Here is a 26,201-nt window from a genome sequence, read left to right on the forward strand (position 1 = left end):
CCTTTGATATTTCATGGACATAAAGGTGATACTTTGACTGCTGGTACAGAGATCTACCGTTTTAGCGTTTCACAAAACCGTCCTTGTGGATCCCTTCCATGTTTACATGCTCAGAGCATTATGCGCTTTCGTGTAACTTGAAGATTCACAAAGGAAAGTTTTTCCAAAATACTCTAAGTTGATTTCAACTTATTGATTAGGAATTAGGGTTTTTATCCTGTTTAAGACCACTTCAGTGAGGCTCTATTTTGGAATGATAGCAATGAATGTCTTCCACAAACCCCAGCCCAAGATTGTTGGCTGTAGTAGTCGATGCGTTAAAGTGGAGAGCTCCTGCCCACCCCCCATAAACTGTGGGTGATACCATTCCCCATTAAATGCTGATGTGGACCATACACCTCCTTGTGTGTTGCGAAGTATGCCTTTGTGTGAGTGCCTGTGTGTGTGGGTGGAAAAAGTTTGTTGACATTTCCTAGAAAATAAAAATACATCTTTTTCTTCCACTTTTTTTTTCTGTTTCCTTTCCTGGATCCCCTGCAGGGAATATGAAAGGTCAAGGTGCAACTTGAGATGATTTGAACACATGTCACTGGAGAAGTCACAGCAGTAATGTGACTGAGCTGTCATGTCTGCTTGAGTCTGCAGGAGGCATTAATATCCTGAAAGAAAAACTGAAGAAAATTGTCTCTTCATGTCCTTCTGGCAAGAATATAGCAAAGAGAGAAGCCCCGAGTGGGGAATCATGTTTGTCTGTGGGGATGTGTTAAAATGTAGAAGGTTAACTCTCCCCCAGTTGGTGTGGGGAACCGTCTCTGATTTTGATGCATGTATGTCAGCAGCGCTGTTATGGGTAGAGACAACAAACGAACAAAAAACAAAACAGTATATTAAACGCATTAAATGTGTCTGTCTTTTTTTATGCCTCCGCCAACGAAGTGGCCAGAGGCATTATGTTTTCGGGTCGTTCGTCCGTCCGTACGTCCGTCCGTGCCGTTTTGTTTTTGTCGATATCTCAAGAACCGTGTGGTGGTTTTGCATCAAACTTGGTATGAGGGTATATCCTTGGGGGATGATACTTTGTGTGGATTTTAGGGTCACAGGGTCAAAGGTCAAAGGTCACAGGTTATTTTGTGAAAAAAAATTGAAATTTCATGTTTTTCTCCATATCTCGCAAATGGTTCAAGGTATCTTCATGGAACTTAGTATATATGCTTGTACCGATGGGCAGTGATTATCTAGGGAAGTTGGGGGTCATGAGTCAAAGGTCAGGGGTCAAAGGTCAAGGTCAACTCCTCAAAATATAACTACTTTCCTTATATTTATGCAATGCCTGAAGGATTTTTTTTAAAACTTGATGTATGCATGTATAACCCAATATATATTCTGTGGGATGTTTCTTGCCAAAAGGTCAAAGGTCAAAAGGTCAAAGGTCAAGTGAAAGTGCTAAATTGCACTTTTTCCTCCATATCTCAAAAATAACTCAAGGTATTGTCATGAAACTTGCATATTTATGCATGTTCTACCTAACAGTGATTCTCTTTGGAACTGTGGGGTCAAAGGTCAAAGGCCAGGTTTCGATAATACTATTTTACCATTTGATACTGAAATTATGCTTTTTCTCAATACCTTGAAAATTACTCAATGCATAAACTTGTAAAAGGGTCAAAAGTCAAGTGAAAATCATCAGTTCCCCCAAATACCAGTCCTGCACTCTGACGTTTTAATCATTCATCCAATTGAACCTAGTTCTAGGAAAGTGAACATTCAGCACATTTGTGGCAAACCTGTCATTTTAATATTTTGCCAATTGTGTGAAACTGTCATCACACATTGTCAAGACATTGTGCTATAGACCTATTAGGAGAACCATGTATTATGGCGAAGGCATACACCAGTCGCCATAGCGACATTTCTTGTTTTCTTTTTCTTTTCTTTTTTTGGCCTTTTCTGGCAGGAAGAAAAGAAGTATCGATACTGTGCAAGACACTTGTTATGGGCATTGATTTGAAATGGGCAAAACAAAGGGGCAAAAAGGCAAAAGGTACAACCTGTGTTAGCATGTTCATAATGTTACACTACCCTTACATTTCATTACCCCCATTAGTCGGAATAGTTGAAATTTAAGACGTACTGTGCGGGGAAAGGGTTTTATTATGTCTGCATGACTTTATGTTCATCATATACATCATTCAGAGCTGCATTTTTTTTTTTCCCCGATAAATTTCCTTCACACATATGGTTTGTAGGTTGTAAGCATGCCATGAGATCTCAGATTCGTGATCTGAGTAATTCAAGTAAATATGAAAACTCAGAGTTCATAGGGTGACTAGTAGTTTATTATCATACTTTAAAGAACACTGTGTGATCAAGGTCAAATCCATGACACCCCCCCCCCCCCAAAAAAAAAAAAAAAAAATGATAATAATAATGATAATAGAGAGAAAAAAACAGCATGCCAAAGTTTTGATAGTTATGCTATCAGATTTGTCATTGTTTAATGTACATCACATTTTTTTTCCAACTATAATCATTTTCTCATGTATTCATACTTAGGCCTACCCAATATCAGAGAATCTCTGAAAGCATGCAGTTCAAGATTTCACTGTTTTGTTTTGTTACGTTGTTTTCATTCTTGAAACATTGTTGAACAGTACCTTCAAAAAAAAAAATGTGTCCTTTGTTCCTGGCACATGACCAAATTAAACACCTACTTATGATTTGATAACCCTCCTCAAAACTAGGTCAAGTGCAATGATATGCTTGCAGTGCTCTTCTATCATATGGGAATAGTCAGTAAAGGGACTCTAGTACTGCTCTAGCATGCAGGAATCATACTTCACGCAACACTCGCTGAATGCATGCCCTGCATTGTTGACAGGCTTACACGTGTTGATTTCTCTCAAGTTTGGATCATTTCAATTGGGATAAGAAAGAGATCATGAGACCAGAAGAGTGTGTGTGTGTGTGTGTTTGTTTGTTTGTTTTTTGTTTGTTTTTTGTTTGTTTGTTTGTTTGTTTTTTAAGGAGGAAAAAGAGAGTGGGGTGAAAAAAAAAAAAAGGATACATGAACTTTATTCACTCCTCCCCTCGTTTTGTAAGTTCATTCCTCCTTTGTCACTTGGTTGCTTATCTGTTCCTGGATTTTATTGCTTTCCGAATAAGTAACACTTCAGTGGAAATTATTTTTTCCCCTTTTTAATAGAGAAAATGATAACTCTTTGAGATGATTTGAATGTGACTATGTACCATGTGTTAATTGTTCTGTACTCACACCAAATAGTACAGTCAACAAAACAACAAAAAATCTTTCAGACTATTCTTTCCTCCATTTATAAGAAACAAAAGAGAATTCTAGAAAGATTACCCAGCCACTGCAACATTTATCAAAGGGTGAATAACAAAATTCTGAGTCAATAAAATTTGAAAGCCTAGAGGGGAGCTATGCTATTATTCTTTCTCTCTCTTTGTTTTATTTACATATACACACATACATACTCCATGCACACATAAGTCCCTAAACTGTTTCCTTACGAATAGGACAACCTTACCGTCCCCCTCCCCCATCTTCTTAGAAATAAGATAAATGCTGTGGCCAGTGCACAGCTTTGTGGACTGAGGTTATTAAAGAATTTCCAGAAATGCATTTTCCCCCATTACCTGGCACACATCTCTATGTTAATGAATCACCCAAGCCACCGGAATTTCAGCCGACCTCAATCTATAGTAAACACCCTTGGGGTGGCTCTTGGTGTTCTATTGGACCCACACTTGCCCAATATCACCCCACCCCTTTTTTTTTCCTCGAAGTCCTTGACCTAGTCATCCAATAACAGGAGGGCATGCACATGCTCCAGTTTGTTCTTTGTTTTTCTGTGCTTTAAAGCCACCATAGCTTTGTATGGGCCATACAGCCACAGCCACAGCCAACGGATGACCTGAAGTTCACTCAAATGAGGTCAAATCCCGTCTGCGAGCGATGCGTGTGCAAAAGAGGGAGCTATATCAGCAGCGGGCCAGTGTAGGAGGTTAGAGGGAGAGAGAGAGAGAGAGAGGGAGAGGGGAAATGCTAGATGGCGGCGTAAACGGATCTGGACAGAACTGGCTTTTTCTTGTCCATCCATGCCTCCGCAGAGTACAGGGCAGCTAGCGTTTGCACGTGGAGAGTTACCCTCCCTTGTGGCAGAGGCAACAAGACTTCGCCATTTACCACGATCGGTCAGCCCCTGTACTCCTGCCAGCAACAATTTGAAAAGCTTCGTCACCGACTTTTTTGTCAGGCCCAAAGGGCGGGACAGTCACAGGCTGCCTGTTGTTAATGATGTGAGATTGATGGTTAGCCTTTCCAACCAGCTGGATTGCTTGTTACTCTCCCTTTTCAAACTTATAATTGTCATGCTGGCTCTTTGTCATTGTTCATCTTTCACCTGTATATGAAGTCTAACACCCATCACCCTCAGATGCCTTCTTTTGCCGAGTTAAACGGAAAGATCAGTCTTTGGCTGGTGGTTTGCCTTTGAGATGAAATCCTCATGCAAATGCGAATCACTAGTGAATTCTGTAGTATATTAGAGTCTGCATTCTAGAGCAAAAAAAAAAAAAAAAAAATCAGATTTGTTGATCACATTGACACATATTAAAAAAAAATAGACAAGCCATCAAGTCTGTGCTTCAAATAAAATGAGCAGCAATTACAAATAACACCACTGCCTGATGAAGACTCTGATTATACCTCCCACGACATTAACGTTCTCTCACTCGTTGCCATCAGCAACTTGTTTGCAATACAAATGCCATTTTGATATGGTCCTTCTAAGGGGGTCAGTCAACTACTTTAGTATGATGATAAATATACTGAGAATCATTGATGTAAAGCTGAGATTTTTCAGTCATGTTGGACTGATTATTGTAAGCCAATCTTTTTGAGCTTTGGGTAATATTTTATTGAAACACTAGTCTTCACTGAGTATCAAATCAACTGTCTTCTTCTGCTGTTTCATATCATGACAAATTGATTCCAGGTGAAAATAGAAAAATGGACAAATATGAGAATAGACATACATCATTGATCCTCTTTGAGCAGTTACAAATCTAAAAGTCATACTAACTAAACCTTTTTTGTTGTCTTTTTTCGTTCTCTCCAGGACTGAATAATATCGGGAAGAAGCTTGGCCTTCGTCTCCTAGCCCCACGGAAGAAGATCACTGTGCTTCTCATCGGCAACCATTCAGCTGGAAAAAGCTCCTTCATCAATTGGTGAGAGGGGGTCATTATAGGAAATAAGAGATCGAAGAGGTGATAACACAGTCTTTTGTTATGCGCTTGTAGCATAATGCTAGTTCAAAACAAGATATCCTTGCACAAGGCTTCGGACAGTGGGTTGGAAGCGGATGTGAGCATTATAGCGTAGCAACCGATGTGCTAACAGATATGTGGGCTATGTGACGTTGTGTAGATATAGAACCAATTCCCAATGTTGATGAATGATTATGGCGCCACCCTTCGGTGCTCTGCTTTGGTCCCCACAGAAAATTCCACTTGTAATTCCACATTCCTTGCTTGAGAACCAATAGGATATCAATTTCAATTTGTTATTTATTTATTCATTAATCTATTCATGAGGACAACCTTTCATGCTTATCATATATATATTTATGTATTCACTTATTCACTGCATATTATACAGGTCTCCGTAAGTGAATACATACATACCTCATGAATCTAAGCTTCTTGTAACTGAAGACAGTTAGGGTTTCATGTGCATTACATCATTAAAAAAACAGGAAGCATTATAGTTCATGAAGAAATGCGTAAACTGCATACTTGCCAACTAGTAAGATTTTATCAGATTCAGTAAGATTTTTTACATTAAAAATAGCAAAATCAGATTTTCTGTCAGAGAAATCAGATTTTAAAAAAATATTTAGATATACCTTTCATGTGTATTTTCTGAAGATTTGACCGAAAGTAAGATTTTTAACTTCAGTTTGCATAGAAAATAAGATTTTTGCAATCCATGAGTAAGATATTTCATCTGGAAATGTTGGCAGGTATGAAATTGTGATCATTCCAATGCATAATTTATGCAATGCAGCAATATGGTATGGTGTGATTGCTTTTAGAACAATGGCAAATTTGAATTTTGTCTTCAATTTTCGCTGCGTGCCAACTTTCCCTTTATCTTTGTATATCTGAAGCCATCCCTTGCCGTACATTGACTGCTTCTCCTGGAATGGTTTGCATATAAGATTAGATGAGTCATCGCCAGATATGGAATGACCCGATTTCTCTTTGGAGCCCCCCCCCCCCCCCATCTCCCGTTTTCTGCCAGCGAGGGCTACAACCTTTAATGAGTTTTGTCCAGCAAACGAGTGACCAGAGCGTCTTGTCCTGTACAAAGAGTGACCGCTGGCAGCAAGCGTTGATTAATAACGTTTGATTTATGCAACCCTCATCACAAACCATATTGCATAACGCTTAAATAACGTGGTGAATCGTAGAGTTGTCTTTGATCACTTCCCCCCTCCCACCCCAGCATGATAGTTTGATATTTTTAGCAGGCTGGAGTTGGCCTGCAAGCTACAACAGCCAAAAATAGGATGGCCGTGTGGGTTTGAAAATTCTCAAAACTCAGTGTCAGGGTATGTAGCATACAGTTCCATAACATATGCTCCTACGACAATTACTGCCATGATATAATGTGCTAGCTATTACAGCCAAACATAAAGCCTACCCACAAACATAACCCTAAACTCCAATCCTAATCCTCACATCAAATTAAACCTAAAACCCTATCATAACCCTAACACTTAAAAGTCCTTGGAGAAAATAAGACTACAGCAATACACTTGTCAGGGAGCAAATGTCGTGTCACTGCAGCATACGATGAAAAGACAGGATTCATTCATTTGTGCAAATCGCAAACGTGCCATTACACACATGAACCCAATATTTGTGAATTTTTTAGGATACTTTAGATCTTCGGTCTAACGCTCTCCCAACTGAGCTATTTCGGCACCTGATTTACTGTTATCTTCTCTACACTTATGCTGACAATACTCATTTTTGTCCCCGCCGAACGAGTTCGAGCAGGGGACTATGAAACGGGCTCCGTACGTGTGTGTGTCCGTGTGTCCGTCTGTCCGTGCGTCCGTGTGTGATCAAAATGTTCAAAATGCTACTCCTTCGCCATTTCTAACCCGATTTTGATTCTGTTTGCTTTATATGATAGCACTACATGGGAGCTTTGAAACTTCTATACAGAATTTCAGTTGTGACCTTTGACCTTGACCTTTGACCTATATTGTACATTTTGCTTCAAAATGCTACTCCTTCGCCATTTCTAACCCGATTTTGATTCCGTTTCCTTTATATGATGGCACTAGGTGAGGGCTTCAAAACTTCCACACAGAATTTTGACCTTTGACTTCTTTGACCTTTGACCTTGATTTTTGACCTATATTGCACATTGCCTACAAAATGCTACTCCTTCGCCATTTCTAACCCGATTTTGATTCCGTTTGCTTTATGTGATGACACTAGGTGAGGGCTTCAAAACTTCTACACAGAATTTTGACCTTTGACTTCTTTGACCTTTGACCTTGATTTTTGACCTATATTGTACATTTTGCTACAAAATGCTACTCCTTCGCCATTTGTAACCCAATTTCAATTCCATTTGCTTTAAGTGATGGCACTAGGTGAGGGCTTCAAAACTTCTACACAGAATTTTGACCTTTGACTTCTTTGACCTTTGACCTTGATTTTTGACCTGTATTGTACATTTTGCTACCAAATGCTACTCCTTCGCCATTTCTAACCCGATTTCGATTCCGTTTCCTTTATGTGATGGCACTAGGTGAGGGCTTCAAAACTGCTACACAGAATTTTGACCTTTGACTTCTTTGACCTTTGACCTTGATTTTTTTTACCTATATTGTACATTGGCTACAAAATGCTACTCCTTCGCTATTTCTAACCCGATTTCGATTCCGTTTGCTTTATGTAATGGCACTAAGTGAGGGCTTCAAATCTTCTACATAGAATTTTGACCTTTGACTTCTTTCACCTTTGACCTTGATCTTTTTACCTATATTGTACATTTTGCTACTAAATGCTACTTACGGCGGGGACATATATTACGCACCGCGTGATTTCTACTTTTCCTTGTTTGATTAGCCTCGCTGCCTCCAAATCTTCAGGATTATGATTGGCATGTGACATATATTCCAAAGAAATGTATGAAATGATGCCATGATAGCAGAATTGCAGTTGGGTAATTGCAAAAATGCAAAATATCAGCCAAAAGGGATGCAGACTGTATTGAAATCAAGGATATATCCGAACGAGGTTGCGATGAAGTGTTGTATGATAGATTGCAAATTGGATCATAATAGTGTCCATCGATATACAGGGTGAGGGTGAATCACATGCCAATTGTAGGGAAATTCTGCTATTTGGATGTGATCGATCATCATGTAATGTTCTGCCTACCCATAATGCTGAATGGGGAGTGCTCTTCTGGAATAAAAGTCTTGTACTATGATCGAAATTATTCTACGCCTCTGATCTCAAAATACTCCAAGAGAACTCGTTATCCAGGCAAATTACGAAAGCTCAACCAGTTTCTTTGTAGGCTGTTTCGGTATATGGCAAGCAGGGTTCGCACTTAACTTTTTTTTTAACTAGCCAGGCAGACTACTTAGAATCAATTTTAACACTGAAGCAATATTTTGGCTAGCCAGACGGACTAATAACTTCAGAATTTTATGATTTTTAGCTAGTCCGACGTGATTTTGGGTGGCCAATGGCCAGCGGACCATTGCCAATTTCGAACCCTGGCAAGCAAATTCCAGATGGTGGAAGATGAATTGAGCAATTCTGAGAGCTATTGTTGACCTTTCAACAAGAAGTTTGGTCACCTTTGAATATTGATCTCAAAATATTACAGCCCCTGAATAATTTTTGAGACCAAGATATGATAAATACTAAGCACAGTGAATTGCGATTGCCTGAATGGTCAAAGGATTTTAAATGTGACCAGAAGAAGGCAGATATATATGTGTGATACACATATGATACATATATGATATACATGTCAGATGACGATGATTCTTGTTTGAATCCTCTAATCATCATCTCCAGGCTGATGGGAAATACCAAGAGCCTCTTTTTTATTTTTGTAGTCTTGCAACACTTACCCCAACTCACCAATTGGACCATATTTCTTGTTGTCAAAGAACACAAAATGAAGTATGAAGATACCTTTAAAAAAAAGACAAACAAACAAACAGGCCAATGCTCATCATGTGATACGCCCCTACAGACATGCCTGAAAAGATGTTGTAAATGCCTCACCCACGCAGTTTAGTTTCACTTGTTTGGAGGTTTTGACAGAATGTTTTTCCTTGAGGTAGCCATTGGAATCCCTACATTTGGCCATTTAGAGCAACCTCTATGTGTTTAATGTCTGTTGAGATGCAGTGTTAGCACTGAAAATTCTGCAAGGTTTTTCATAACGACAAAACATCTGTCCGAGATGTCAACTCAAAATGGAGGAGGGACAAGTCAGGTTGCTACAATCCTTCATCCCAAAGATCTGTGCCCATCTCAATGTCACATCATCTGCTGTATGTATATTTTGTCAATATTTCAGAAGCAATCCACCCACTTGAACCAGTGATGAATAGACCCTTTGCTGTGAAATCAGATGCTGTATACACTTCTGGTCCAGACTGGGTTTTGTAGGACCTTGTGTGACGATGTTGTCCAGGGTCATGGGACATTTGTCTGGATATTTCGTTTGCATGGGTTGAGGGCTAGGCCTCTGACCACTGTTCTAGAGTGGTGACTGATGGATTTGTGGGCTCTAGAGAAATTAGATCAGTGTATCATGAATACAGCACCATTTTTTTGTTTGAATATCCAAAGATATACTTGGGGGCGTGGGAGGAGAATAAAGCATTCCAAAGATGTCCGTGCACAGCAGGAATGTTTTGTTCCTCCTGTGTAACTAAAAGGAATGCCTTAGAGGTCAGGTTTTTATGTGTAAAAGAAAGACAGAACCATTATCTTCAATAATGAAGTGAGATCACCCGCTGATGGTGTGCATTCATCACATCTCATGTCCTTCCATTGAAAAGAAGTAGATCATCATTTGCAAACATAGTTTGTTTGTTGTTGTTTCTTTGTCACTGACTTCCTTCTACTTCTGCCATTAACGTCCAGTGGCTTGAACTTTCTGAGGCCAAAGACAGATGACCAATAAGGAGGGGAAGGTCAGCAAAGGTCAGTTTGATCTGTGACAAGAGTGTTTGATGTGGCTAACATACACAAGCCTTGAATCCATCAAGACTGGAATGGTCAAGGATGGACGTGATTCCCAGGTCTCGCTGCCAGGTGACCGCAACTAACATTGGTCAGCAAGGCTAGTCTTGCTGGCCAGCCCCCCTTTCCATCCCCAGAGAGTGGCGTTCAGACCAATTCCTAAGTGACCCCAAGTCTCGGGAAGGGTTCGATACCAGCCGGTTGGAACTTCAGCACATTCTTGATCTACTGGTTACGTTCATGTTCGTTGATCACTTTAGACAAGAATCTGTGAGTGAAACATTGTTGTGATGATATTTGGGAAGGGGTCTGTAATTTGCAGAATAAGACCAAAGGATATGCTGGTCAGTTACCAATGCGTGTAGATGGCGAGATATAGTGTGTACTGTGCTATACTGCCCAGTGGTCAGTTCATCTAATATGCAGACATGCAGGTGCATATGCTTGTGTGCATTGCCTATGTCTCATAAATATTCTTTACTTTCCCATTGTCTGGCACCCGTAGTTTGAGAGGAGACTGGACATTGGCCTGCTCTCCAGGCAGCCACCGGGTGCCGTGGCTGTGTCCGACCATCCGGTTGGTCAGTGGGGCTGGCTTTGTTTGTGTCCCTGGACAAGACTTTATTTGAGCAGGCAAGGCCAGCCGTGGCCTGGCTGTCCATTGGAGCGCAAGGCCAACTCAAGGCCCTCTCAGGTCAAAGCCTTGTTGATGATGATTAGTAGCAATAGTGAAAAAAAAAACACAAACTGACCATGTGACCTGGACAGAGGGACCTGATTGGAGGACTTCTTTCATGCGGTTGCCAGCATGGTAGATGTGTGAATAAAGGCGGGAACCTGACTCATTTCTACTCTCTTTTTGTTTCTCTCTCACCATTTCTCCAACTCTTTTTCTGTCTCCCTCTTCGTATTTCTTTTTTTGGTACCCCTCTCAATTGTGTTCGGTAGCCAGAGCTTGACCAGTATTTCTGTGTGACGCTGCATCCGTGGACAGGGAGCTCTTCCAGCCTTTCAGTTGCCTGTGTATCCCTGGCTGGTGCAGCTACCACGTAACTCCCTCGCCTTTCGCTCAGGTTTTTTATGCGAATTTGATCTGTTACTACAACCTTGGTGGTTCATTAGGGGGAACATGGATTAACTTGACCTGATAGACTGAGAGAGAAAAAAAAAAAACAAGCTGTTTTTTTCTTGTGATTGCTACTTTCCTTCCTCTATGCTGGACATAATAGCCCCTTCTTTTTTTCACCTCCCAATGTGATGATATCTGCTTGCTGTTGTTTCGCAAGAGCGCAGACAAATTTTCCTTTTTGAGGCGGCGCCCATTTAGCGAGTGAACGGAGGAGGGTGGTGGATCTTGATCTCCTCAGGAATTTCGGTCGGACTTCGCGGGAGGACACCTGACTCAAGGAGAGCTTGTGTTGCTACCACAAATATCGTTGTAACCTTGACACAGGATTCATTTAGTCTGGCGTCTTTGTTTCTGAAGAGTTGCCCATTCGCACCCAAATGCCGACACCCTGTGGTTTTCCTTCCACCGATGAAGTGACTCCTGATATATTTCGCCGTGCTGTCAATGCGCTTCCGTTTGATTATTTTGACAACGATGAGAGGATACTCATACATTCCCTGCGAAAGGATTTATTATCTCATATGAAGCAAACAAGGAGGAGCAGAGTGGCAAGTAGATTATCTACTGTATGATATGTGATATGTCTGACCCAAATTCATTGTGGTGTTGCCCACCTTTTGCCGGTAATATTGGTCTCTTTTTCAAAACTTCTCTCAGATAACCTAGGACTTTATTCCCAATATTTGTAGCCATTCATTTTCTCTTCTACTTTTCCCTCACTTACATTTAATCCTGAGGCATATTGTTTTGTTTTATTTTGTTTTGCTTTTTTTTTTTTGTTGAGGGGGTTCTCTGAAGTCTTGCCATTTATTGGCTCTGAAGTGTGTATGACTCCAATGGCATGATACTCTTGGAGAATGTTATTGTGGTCATTCTTACGGAAGAAGAAGAACTCGTTCGAATTTTTTGATAAGATGACCAGAGATTGCTGGAACGGCATCGTTGATACATACTGATGGATTTAAGGGATGCATCTTTTGTTCTTGCATTGGTTGTAACCACAAAAAAAACAAGAAGGTTTTCTTCTCCTTTCCCTGTAGTAGATCTGCTGAATTAATTCAGCCAGTCATCGCAGGCTGCTCTGAATATCTTTCCAAGATGCCCTGGCCATCGTGGTTCATAATCGTAATGATGGTTTTACAGCATGTCGTTGTGCCAATGGAACTGAATCGCGTTGGCACTGTTCTCAAATGGGGCAACTATAGAGCACACAGCAAAGATAGCATCAAGTTATTATGACATTCTCTGCCATTCTGATGGCCTTAATCTCATTGAGAAATATGATTGTTTGCCCCAAAATTTACTTGCCCAACTTTTAGGGAATGATATTGTGGAATGGCTTGGAAATATCAATTTGAGTGGCTAGAAGATATTTTGAGTCTTTTGGGGAGAGCTTTGGTTTTCTTCTCCTGTACAGCAGGGAAACTTGGCATTTCAACACTCTGGATTATGATTGATTTGTTAAGATATGAAGGTACTTCTTCAGTTCTCTTTGTATTTTTCAGTTTAGTCAGACCAATGTGCCCTCATTGTTTGTGTTTGCCCATTTCTATCTTCTTCTCTCTACAGGTATGTCGAGGAGCATGTTCAGAGGACAGGTGTGGCCATCGAGACGCAAGGGTTCTCCTTCGTCACAAGCGGCCGCAAGCGGGAATCTCTCACGGTGAGTTAGTTGTCTGTTTCCCCACTTTGTGTTCATTAGGTTTCAAAGCTTTGATCCAGTCTATGATTACCTTTAATCATTCTTCACTGCTCCCTCGTCCTCTCCTATTCATAGGCTTAACTCATATTGCCCGAAAGGTGTGCTGTGCTAATGCCCACCTTAAAAGCTTTATGTAAAGATCACCATCTTTAAGGGACAGAGACAGGAAAGATGAAGAGGGAATCCAACTACTCTAGGTTTGTGTCGACTGCGTTTTTATCAAGGTGGTTTTAGGTGAGAAACAGCTGGAGTGTCCTTTGAAATATCTACATTGATTACATAGAATTAAAGTGGACTGTCTGTGATCAGTGGTGATTGAATACAGGTCTCTCCACATCATGATGGAATTGTTCTGAAAAAGCAGTGAATTTGTTAGTTCTGTCTCATTTACGGCTGTCCAAGTTTGTAAGATCTTGCATCTGCAAACTTCATGGTTTGTAGGGTAAGATATCTTGAAGTGAGGATTTGACTGATTTGCTAGCAAGCTGATAACAAACAGGAGGAGGCTTTTTAACAGAATATGCTGAGAATGATGCAACTTATGTGCGATTTTTAGGGCCCGGGAAATGTTGAGTTTCACTATTTTCTTCTGAAAGATATTCTAAGATCGTGATCAATTGTCTTCTTGGAAGCAACAGTGGTCTTTGGGAGATATGCTGCTTCCTGCTAGGTACTCTTTTCAAAGGGTTATGAAATTTCCGATATGTGTGGCGCATCCTGCTCCGGCCACACCCTGATTCAGGCAAAACATGCAGCAGACAAAAAAGTGTGCCATGGCAGGGAGGGAAAAGCCAGATGACCACGGCTGACCAGCAGCCATGGATGTGACCACTGATGCGGTCATCCCATTGGCCAGTCCGGCATGGCGCAGCTCGTCTCTCTTCCCGTCTCCGCATTCTCCCTGCACTCTCTCCCCAGTGCCCAGGTGCACTGCGCACGGCCAGAGCAGCAAGCTTGACCACTGGCGATTGTCCAGTGTGATAGGGGTCAACTCAACCAGTCCAGCCATCGACGACGTTGGCCGTGGGGGCAACCATGCTGGGTCGGGCGAGCTCCGCCCCTTTGCCGTGTTGATTGACGGGAGTGTTGTCGGGACACAATAGATGCTGAAATATTACCAATAATTGGGCTTCCTTTGTGCCCTCCTTTCTTGCTGAAGGTTGCCCGACATTTCTGTGCTTTGATGTGTTGGACTTTGTCTCTTCATTCCCTTGGTGTTTTTCCTTAATTTTTCCCCCAGAAATGAGGTGGGGGGAATCCAATCATCCTTGTCCGTTTAGCTCATGTTCAGCTCAAAACGACCTATATGGTTCCCTTATATAGGTAATCATATGGTTTGTATACATATCCCGTCTGTTGTATAGATCATCTTTGCATACGTACATGTATGCTCAAGTAGTTTGATATAGGAAAACAAATAGAAGATAGGGTTATCAGCAAAATTATGCCTCTGGGTACTAAAGAATTACAAGCAGTAATGCTGAAACGAGCAATATTCTATTTCAGTGCATGCCAGTGAGGTGGGTTTATGAACACTTATGCATGTATTAATGTGCGGCAAAGTAATTGATGTGTTGCAAAGTAATGTCTGCCGATGCAACAAAGCATGAAATTTGATACAGAGCCTCTTTTTCGACCTACAAAACCTACAATTAAGACACGCAAAAAAAGAAATAAAGAACGGGTTACCTCCTCGGGCTGATTCAATTTTTCTTTATATGACATTTGTTTTTGTTTTTGTTTTTTTAATGGAGACTTGTTTTATCTTCCTTTTTAAGCTTCTGCAATTTCTTTTCATTTTGTGTGGTATAGAACAAAGTACCATTTTTTTTTTTTTACGGGGGGGGGGGGGGGGAGGAAGGGGGGATGGGCTGAAAATCTAGTATTCCTAGTTATGATTTGTTTTCTGTAACCTTCAACTTTTCTTTTGTTTCATAAGACCCAATTAGCGCGTAGAATTTTATTCAAGCCAACAGCAAACTTTCGTTTGTTGATAAGATTTTAATCAAGGCTCACTTAATATGAGCAAATAATCAATATGTAAACACTTCTAATGATCAGATTTCTGAATATCTGGCTTTTGAGGCATTCATGATTTCATTTCAATTTGTGGCATTTTGAGTGAATTGTTACTATTCTACTATAACAACCAGTGAACAAACTCTAGCATTCTCAATTATATTTTCTTGTAGAATTTTTCTTGATGATGTCACCTTTTGTGTGCTGATTGGCACAGAAAACCCATTAGCACTGTACACACTGTCCAACGCCTCTGATAATGGCACAGAAAGGGTTAATAGGCCTATGAAACTGATAACCTTTTTGGTACAATTCAGAATCAAATATGATGATGAAGGATACAGTGTTTGCATTGCATCACTGAGAAGGTAAAGAAGTGAAGGAGAAAATGTTTCTGTTACAGATCATAGCATTGCAATTGATTTAATTGATTAAATGCAAGGTTGAACATTAAATGGTTCTGGGGAAAACAAAATCCATTTAACCCATTGAGGACAGGCTGATTTGGCTACAACATGCATTTCCCATCTATCATAGACACTTGTCTGAGTATACTCGGGACTCATCTTCAACAGGTGAAGAAAGAAGGGAACACCCTCTCTCTCTCTCATGTGGGTTGAAAGGGAAAAGAAATGAATGTGCAATTTTTGTGTGTCTTTCATTCCTAGAGCCCAGTTCATTGACTAGAAGAAACATTAAAAAGAAATGAAAATAAGAAGAAGTCATTGAAGAACCCCCCCCCCCACACACACACACACACACATACGTATACACACAGACATGCAAGTCCCAAATACAGATATTCATGGAGGTACTTATTGAACATCAGCAAGGCTATTGTATATTGTGTTTTCATGTGATTGAAAATTAAATTGTAATTGCACATAAAACATTTTCAAACTATATGTACAGTATATGCTATTTTTCAAACTATACACCCACTTCTTTTTATCACCAGAATCATTATAGGCATGTGCCTCTTGTAGTTGATTTTGATTAGAACATGAAAATTATTTGCTCTCTGAATAAATTCTGCCATGATAATTAAGAGTGGACTAAAAAGGTAGCCAAGAATTATGATAGATGTAATCAGTTGGTGCAGAATGACCTCTGCGCTTTGAATGAATTGTAGGTTGTACAGATTTATCTGGCATGATTCCCCCCCCCCCCCACACACACACAAAACTATACCTACATTGTATATATAGATTATTTTTCATAATAACAAAGGAATCCAATGTAAAGACATTTTTTTCAATGACACTCCTAAATCTATTACCCATTTACCTTGTAAAGATTATTTCAGCCTCGTTGTCTTTTTCCCCTTTCTTCTTCTTTCCACATCGAAATTCGTTTGAAGCCCCAAGGATGTTGCACTCTTGGCCACTGTGTTTTCTGAAATGATGCTAAAGTTCATTGCCTAGTGGTTTTTACCTGAGGGTATGAAAGCCCGCCCTCTCCTAGGGTGACTACGTAACCTTTTTTTTTTCTTTTCTTTTCTTTTTACCACTGCCCAGTTGAGCAAGCAGATTTTCAAATTGTAGCAGAAAATATGCCCGAACATTGATTTTATTTGCCCCAAAAGAAAGTCCAAAAATACAGGAAAATTATGTAGAAAATCATTTGTGGGCTTAAAGGGACTGTACAGTACTGGTTGAGGTGGGGATTCATGTTTTGAACATTCCCAAGTGAGATAATGAGAAACCTCTGATGAAATATGAAAGAACATATAATTTTAACCCGTTGAGGACGGACTGATTTTGCTACAACACGCATTTCCCATAGACACCTGCCCAAGTATACCTGGGACTCGTCCTCAACGGGTTAAGAAGGATTCAACGTTTATTTGATGAAAATTGGTTTTCAAATGGCCGATATATGTCAAAAAAAGTGATGATAATAATAAAAGGCGACAGGCCACGCCTTTTATTAGATCTCTTTGTTTCACCTTGTTTTTGGATATCTCAGCCATTTCAAAACCGATTTTCATCAAATAAACTTTTGATATCCCTTAGAATTGCATGCTCTGTGACATCTCATAGAGTGGTTTCTGAATATCTCGCAAAACGTTAAAAGCTAAATCCTCACCTCGACCAGAACTGTATACACCCTTTAAAACACAATCATTTGAGTAATCAGCACTTGTTGATTCACACGCTCAAACACCAGGAATAACATCGCTTGAGTCTTGGTGTTGCATTGCGCCTTCTTCACTTAAGTGTTGGAAAGTTGCTGAAATGAAATCAAAGTGCATTGCGTCACTAAACAGTCATTATCATTGGTCTTCTGCATGGTTGACTTCTCAGTGTCATGGGTTTGAAGGGGGGGATGAAAAAAAAAAAAAAGGTGATCTTAAAATTAATTGCTTGTCCTAGTCTCATTGTTCCAGGGGGGAAAAAAAAAATGCCAGGCTTTGATTTTCACTTGCCTAAGGTGGGAAATCAGATCAGGCAATAGCATGCTGTAGAGATGCCAACAGGGTGGGCAGTCATGCCCTCGCCCTTTGAAAATGATTTTCAGAAGAGCATTCCTGTATCAACCACTAGTATTTGATTTCATAGATGTCAGACAGTTATCCTTGTCCTGCTCCCATGTGTCAATATGATCTGTCAATAGCACATGTCAAATCCCTCCATTCTTTTGCCTTGCCTTATATATCCAGCATGTTGCCATAAGTTGCACCTAGTATGAATGTACATGTCGGGCATTGTCATCGTGCCCCGTTTTCCCCGGTATTAATTATGCCATCCCGCCCCCACCAAACCACCCACTGCTTGTACATGTACAATACCACCACAGCAATAATCATTATGATCATTGTGACTGAAATGGTTTTAGATTTGACATCATTGCTCTCTGCCATCATAATTATGACAAGCATAAATAAATGATTAGGGATTTTTTTTTTTTTTTTCATTTAGTGTAAGTTAGTCACTGTAAGGTAGATTACAATTTCGGAGATTCACGTCTGATAACTGCATAGTGTAATCAATGTCCAACTCTTTAACAAAAAAAGGAGAAGGAAATGGTCTGGTCTATTGCCCTCTTTTTCCGGCTTCTGCAATATCATTCCTGTCTTTGATATGAATGGTTGTCATCTTCATCCCAAATTGGCAGAACAACTTGATGATGCATGGAAGAATATTGTAGGCAGCCATGTTGAAGGGGGTTATGGAAAGCCGTTAGCTCTAAGGCCATTGTTGTGTGACCTTCGGCATTATGTGCAGTTAACAGTCCGTGCAAGCCTGCACGGAGGCACGCGGAACGACAGGACAGTAGCAAGCTCGAACCAGAAAAACTGACCGATACAGATCAGCCTGGCTGCTAGGCCAGCAGAGCCAGCCAGACCGCCCATATTAGTGTAATGCAAACTGTGGCCCAAGGTTGTCTGGCCTGGCCAGACAGACATGGACACTGGGAGAGTGGACATTGCATGCTGGCCACATGTGCATACAATGCATAGCCGCTGGACTTTGCCATACAGACTGGACGCGTCCATTTCGTCCATTCCGGCCAAGGCTAGGGAAGGTAGGAACTTATTTCGTGAGCGTAGTGGAAAATCAGTTCCACAGTCTTCGTAAATAGATAGGCCTACCTTTTAATGGAGAAATAACGATCGTGGCAAAGTATTTTCAGAATGTGTGCTCTGTTTTTGTGGGGTTTTTTTAGCATTTTATTTTCAACATATTTGTTGCAGCAAGTGGTGGTCCAAAGCCTTAGGCCTACTTGTGAAAGAAAGTCGTACTGTACATTGCATACAGAGAGCCACTTACATAATTTTTTGGCATTTCCGACAATGAGGCGATTCTTGCAAGCAAGTTTGAAAAATGCTATACTTGCACACTGACAAGTGTATAGGTGTTGTCTACACCTGATTAATTGTAAACAAATGCGCACCAATGTTTGCTGAAGTTTTGTCATGTGACAAATCAGAGTAGAAGCTCATGAACTGTATCCTTTTTTCCACCAATTTTAGGGGGTAATTTTCATTATACTGTGATAGTTGTAATGATTGCTACAATTTGTATGTATTGTTGTGATTGTAGTTATTTGTACCCTACCTTGCAAATCTATCTAATACATTGCCATGGAGATCAAGTCAAACAAGTTACATTTAGACATGATATGTACATCAAGTAGTTGCTTTTTAGCATCTTTCTCCAAGAGTATATAGTTAAGAGGAGGGAAAGGCAGTTGGAAGTTCACACTGACCTTTTAGGCTGCACCTAAAAGCTTGCAGTCTGTCACAGTTTGGCACCATATTCATCACTTGTTGTGGCGGTAATGGAAAATGAGCAATACGCTTAATAGATTGTAGTATGTTCTTTCTTTAGATACTACATGCCCTACTGTAGGAGAAAAAAAAAAGATATGAGAAGAGTGAGACCCAAAAAGGGTTTGGTAATCGTGTAGAAATGCACACCTACCGTTCGCTTCGCTGTTTGTCAATCAAATTTTGTGCAGCTATTGGAGATGCTAAATTGAACCATATCAGAGAGTTTTCATGGAATTAGAAAGCCGAAAAGGTAAGAAAAATGAGAAATCGGAGTTGAAAAGTACGTCGGTCGCGAACATAGTCTCCGACGTAACTAGTGCACCGATTTCGCAGAGAACGATGTCAACGATTATAATCGATTCTGGTAGTCTCTAATTAGCCGCTTACTAACAATATCGAACTCGACTCGTGCAATACGTGTAGCCCCAAGACCCTACTTTCTTTTTCGTATTTTTTTTTTTCTTATTGTTAGCTCACCCGAGTCGAAGCAGGGAGGCGTGGGACCACCTCCCTGGTCGAAGGCTCAAGTGAGCTATTGTGATAGTTCTTTGTTTTCATTGCCACTATCATGATTACCACTATTCAAATTATTGATACGATTATTCATACCAGGATTAAGACATCGATCCTTTCTTAAAAAATTGTGGCAAGTATTGATTTTATCATGAAAAAAGTTGATGATAATTTAGATTAAATTATTTAATTTGAATAGTATTGAAGGGAATAGAATGTGGTTGAAGGAAAAGTGGAAGAAAAAGGTTGGGCTATTAGGGAGAGAGAAAGAGAGAGAGAAGAAGGTGAGAAGGAAGTTGAATTCAAAGGGGATTTGTTTCTAGTAATTTTTATCATTCATAGGCCTAATTTAATAAATTAATGAGAATAGTATTACAAAAAGTGTATGTTATACAATCGTGTATTAATATTCTGGACTTCTCATAAAGTGCTCATTTTACCTAAAAAGAAACAGAATATTGAAATTGAAATGGTAATATGTTTTCGATTGATAAGTTCAACTTACAGTAGAAAGTAATTGTTTTTATGATAGTATTTATTTTTCCATTTCATTTTTTTTATTATGTATACAAAAACAGCAACCCAGTATTTGCTTTTGTTTTGTAGAAATCCATTTTATTGTGCAATATTCATGATGGGTAATTCCCATTTTTTCATATATCTTTTACTGTTTTGTACACATATTATTCGTCCTTCATTTAGTCAGCGAAAAATGTTGACAGATATACAGTCACATGCAGGAGAAAATTAACTAAAACGATAAAAAAAACAGACGTATCAAGATCACTTTCTTTTTTCCACATTATACTGTCGAGCCGACGTAATTGTGGTTAAACACCAAACAAGCGGCTGTATTACAGACTACAACGATCGATTATTCTCGTTATATCGCTCTTCCACATAATCGATCATCCATCATGCTACGCTGAGACAGTCGTCGATCGGCGTACTTTCGAGTCAAAATTAGCTACTTTTCTTCTGTAATTGACTATGAAATTTCATGAAACCGTCAGATATGGTCCATCTTGACATTTCTGATAGCCACAAGAAGTTTTCATTGACAAATTGAGGAAGGAAATGGTAGGTGTGCATGGTGTGCATTTCTACATGATTACCAAGGGTTTAAATATCCTTTGTCATGGGATAGACAATTTGGTGCGAAACTGTAGCCCACCCACACGCAATGACATTTTGATATACTATTCCCACCTACTTGCCTCCTTTGTTGCAGCTAATATCTGGACGTGCCCTATAGACCCAAATGTTGTGTGTAGGTGTGCAGGAGTAATCGTATGGGAAGATATCGTGGAATGAAACGCGCCCAAGTTGTCTATAGCAATCAATCTAGTTATGAATAGGTTATTTCTGTCTTTATGTGATTTATCTCCACTGGCATACATTTGGAGAGTAGACACTGGTAAAATGAAACCAAGCAGGCGGTTCAGCTTGCAAAATAGTGGTTCACAAGTGTCGTGCAAAGGATCTTTCTCAATGCAGACATATCACATTGAATTGTGATGCCTGCTTTTTCAAGAGTTTGCAAACCACTAAGGAAGTACCCGTGCCTGCAGTGCTCTCAACCTGTAGCCATTGATATTTGGTGCGAAAATGTGACGCTAAAAATTCAGGAACAAAATATTTGCTCCAGGCAAAGAACACTGGCATAAAATCATTGCCCCTTCGAAGCAAGATAAATGGAGTTTCTGCAAACCCAGTTTCTGCTTCTTTGATAGCTGTAAAACTATAATCATATTTGTCAGGAACCTTTCCTTGAAAGAGATGAAAATTACTCTTCTCTTTTAAAGTCTGTTCAATTTCATGTAAAGATAGTACATATTATATCAGAAAAACATTTGTCAGATGTCTGCTAAAGTCAGCTAACTTTCACGAATTTTGCAAGGAGCCAGGAATCACGGGGGGAAATGCACACAAAAGTGTTTCTCAACCCAATTCAGCTCATGTGGTAGGCCTATAGGTCTACTCATAATTTATTGATTTTTTGCAATTTGCTAAATATTTCTGGTCTTAGAATTTAACAGTGGCAGAAAACTTCCTTGTTTGTATTTCCTGGCACAAAAGAAAGAAAATCCCCTCAGATATAGGAAGTAGTATCTGCTTATCGAGAAAGACGCATTTCTACACAGAGTTTCTTGCAGAGCCTCCCCGGTCTTTATGTGTACATGTCTGCTGCCATGGAAGTGTGATTTGGAGCCGAAATTACTCAAGGTACATACTGTACAATACGTTGTCTTTCTAGACACTGCGCCCCTCCCCCTCCTAGCACCAGTGTCAATGAGGCGTGTTTAATCATGACAATGACAATGAATGACAATGACAATGAATTTTATTTCTTAAAACGGCCCCTCCCGGGGCATGGAAGAAATACAATGAGTATAAAACACACAATAAAAGAAAAAATTAAATCTTTGGCAGTCACAACACATAAATACATGTAATATAATATCGGCAAGATTTAACAACAAATAGAGCACACTGTGCCAACTTGCACACCTCACAGTTTTGGCACTACTAAAAATGATTCTAGACAAACTTCAACATAATTATCTTACAAAATCTAGACAAATTCTTCAACGTTTTAATACTCTTACTACTAAATAATTGATGAAATTTAATAACGTTAGGACGGCGTGAGAAATATCTCTTAATATAATGCCTACGTGTTTCACTGAAGAAAGGACAAACCATCAAGTAATGAAATTCATCCCCTTGAACTTGCAAGTTACATAGAGTACATAATTGGGATACTTGATCAGGTAAATATCGACAAGTAGCAATAGGCAGCTTGTGGTTCCCACAACGAAATTTACATAGAGTTATTCTTTCCACAACATCCAGCTTTAATAAGTAATTTTCTAAGCCAACCTCCTGTTTAAAAATTCTATAATTAAAACATAAACGGTTTCTGTTCACTTCAGCAATCCAATTTTGCTTGTCCATATCATCCAACCTAAGATTCAAAGATGATTTCACCCATTTTAGATTCAATGGGACATCCTCTAACCATAAATTTGACATACCACACTTGTCTAAAACACCTCTAACGTTCTTGATCCACTCTGGTCATGCTACCCTCAGGACGATACAATGACGGGTCTAACGACATTAGGTGGGAAATCTCTTCATGTTTAACATCCCGTACGTTGCAGCCTACATTGAGCATAGCTGTATGCTCTGCCCCTGTCTGGCAGTCTGTTCCACATGGAGCTTCTGACCTCCAGACAGTATTGTGTTCACCCAAGGCCAAGCTATAATGATACACTGAAAAGCCAGGACTGGACTAGGGCAAGAAGTGGGGGTGGGGGATAAAAAGGGGTGGGGGAAGAGGCTAAAAACAGGAGCAATGGGTAAAGAGAAGTAGAAGAGGGAGAGTGTTGTTACTTTTAGTTCTGCTGATCTGAAAAATTGCTCGAGAGATGCATCAAGCACTTGAAGTACACCTGTAGGCTACCTTGTGCTGCATCAATAGACCAGTTCTTAGTTCCACTTTGCGCATGAGCAGAAAAAGGTCATTTGTGACGACGGGCGTTTTGGTTTGTTAATTCACTGAGATAAGCATCTTTGATGTGATGATTATTAACATAATTATCCTTATATTGATATAGACTAGATGGTGCTTGCCAGAACATCCCCACCTGACAACAAGCCTGCATGGTATTTGACAATATCAAAAGAAAATGTTGTTCATACATTCAATACAAAACAATGAAATGGATGCCTCCTGAAATGTCAATTGGCCATGTCGCTTTGAAAACGAGTGAAGTGCCTAACCAAATGAGAAAAAAAGAAAGGTCATTTGTACCAATGTGTACATGAGCTAATTACGAACTACATATGGCTTAAATGGGTGTACAATGTCTTTCCCCATGCCATGGAGGATGTACTCATTCTGTGAAGGAATATCATACAGTTTGCAGTCTATGCAAACGTATTCAGTTAATCAGACTCTCTCTTTTCTAACCCCCACCCCCCCCCCCCCCCCGTAAGCAACAAATGACTCTAGAAATGTGCAAATTTATCAGCATACGTGCATTTTCATATCCACCAGAATTGTATCAGTGCTCCTCCAAATAGATGATACACTTTTCACATACGATATATAACTGCTCTGATTTTCATGGCCTTCAAGGAAGACTAGAAACCTAATTACTCATGATATAATTTATGTTCATTCATCCATGTGAGGTAATTGCTTTAGAGATGATGATTTAGGTACCTACATAATTGTAAATGAATGAAAAAAAAAGAAAAAAAAAAGAAAATGTAAAAGAAATCAGGGTTGCATTGTACAGGGAATAACTTTCTTGGTATCGCATCACAAGTTTAATGCATTTTTCATACCATAGCTACACAAACTATCGTTAATATACAACAGTTTTCTTCCATCAAAGTGTTAGGTGTCTACAGGATACCATTTGAAATATTGTTCTTCATCTGAAATTTGCTAGTCAAATTTCAGTTTGAGAATTATTCCATGTTGGAGGAAGAAAAGAAAGGAGGGGAGAAGATAGCTTATTCACCAGTTTATCACCAATTTTTTTCTGTCAAATGTTGCTTCTTTGGCTTCAAAAACTTTAGAAGGCACAATTACTGTATACATTTCCAGCACCCTTGGCCATGAGCTGGCTCTTACGAGAGGGATAATTAGGGATAGTTTGGGCTTCGTTTAGGTGTGTCAAAGGTAATTGAGCTGGAGTCCAGGATCAACATGGTGAAAAGGTGAAGTTTTGACATTTGAAGGTGGATAACTCCCAGGAATGTATATTTGGGATAAAAAGTTTTCTTGAGGGGCCTAATGATTAACGAGGTAATGTCAGCAATGTGTCAGCAATGTATTATGGATATTGTGTATGGATAGTGACAGTGTAACTTTTTAAGGAAACACTCAGCATGCTTAATATTAACCAGGAAGAATAGTTTTCATATCAATGAAAGAGAGGATGTTTGTAGAGTGTGTGTCATCCTAACCCAAAGTGCTCTATCAGTTTTTTTTTTTTTTAGACGACCAAGATTGCATGTGTTTATGTGTTTGTAAATTCAATGATAGTGTCTGTCCAGAAAGGTTTTTTAGTGACTGCTACACAGTTGAGCCGAAAGTCTTCCCTCCTTAGCCCTGCCTGACTTAGGCAGACTTAGTGCATGCAAAGGTATCAGTGTCACTTACAACCTGTCACGATTTTTCAGTCATAAAAAAAAAGAAACTTGGCTACTCCCTTTTTTCAAATTTTAGCGCAAGCTTCACTATTTAACCCTTTCTGTGCCGGAGAAACTGTTGTGCACAGTATTCACAATGCCATGGAGTTTTCTGTTTCATTGGCTTGGTACTCGGAGCACAGAAATGGTTAAAGGAATGGTATAATTTTGGTTGAGATGCATTGGGGATTCAGATTTTTATAAGAAATTAGAAACCACCCATGAAATATCAAAGAATGTAGAATTCTAAGAGGAATTCAACGTTTATTGGATGAAAGTCGGTTATGAAATGGCTGAGATATCTAAAACCAAACCAAAATAAAACAAAGTGTTCCTAATAAAAGGTGGGTCCCATTAGGGCCTCTTTGTTTTTAGATATCTCGAATCTAATTTTCATTGAATAAACTTTGAATTCCTCCTAGATTAGAATTGTATTCTCTTTCATATTTCATTAAAGATGTCTCATAATCTCATTGATAGCTTGGAAACTTGAAATGCCAACTCGACCACAACTATACCCATCCCTTTCACATAGATCACAAGCAAATTGCTAATCATGTGTTATGTACAGCAATCAAGCAGAAATGAGGAAAGTTAAAACCACTGTGATTAGACTATATTGGGCCACAAATGATAAGGTGCTTGTGCATATCGTCGGCACTTTGTTCTCACTGTGGATGAAGTGCTGTAGAGACTGATGGAGATTGACTGGAGCATCATTGCTTCGTTGCAAATCGTACGAGTTGGCTGGCATCCTGTCAATGGTGGCCGTGGAGGGCGACGGGTTCCGGCTCGACGCATTCCCAGCGATAAATTTCCAGGATGCCATTATGCAGCGTACTTCAGGTGCAGGTTGCTTGTTTCGATCACATCTGTTTGTCACTGTGCTCGGTTGCTGAATTATGGAATTCGTGGTCCATGAGAAAATGTAGGCTCTAAGTCTTTATGAACTCTGGGGTTCTTGAATGTGAGGTGCACCCATTTATGAGAATCTGTTGTCATGTATGGACTTGGCTGGTGGTTGTGAA

General features: G+C 39.7%; 1 protein-coding gene across 2 annotated transcripts in view; it reads left to right on the forward strand.

Annotated features, from left to right (window-relative positions):
* LOC140228034 (uncharacterized) overlaps nt 1-26,201 on the forward strand; it is a 146,557-nt gene that overhangs the window by 90,254 nt on the left and 30,102 nt on the right. For both annotated transcript variants that reach the window (XM_072308435.1, XM_072308436.1), the window contains exons 3-4: nt 5,142-5,253; nt 13,022-13,115. In XM_072308435.1, coding sequence (XP_072164536.1) covers nt 5,142-5,253; nt 13,022-13,115 — 206 coding nt within the window. The remainder of the gene's footprint in view (nt 1-5,141; nt 5,254-13,021; nt 13,116-26,201) is intronic.

This window comes from Diadema setosum, chromosome 4 (assembly GCF_964275005.1).
Source record: "Diadema setosum chromosome 4, eeDiaSeto1, whole genome shotgun sequence".
In the NCBI taxonomy this organism is placed as follows: Eukaryota; Metazoa; Echinodermata; class Echinoidea; order Diadematoida; family Diadematidae; genus Diadema; species Diadema setosum.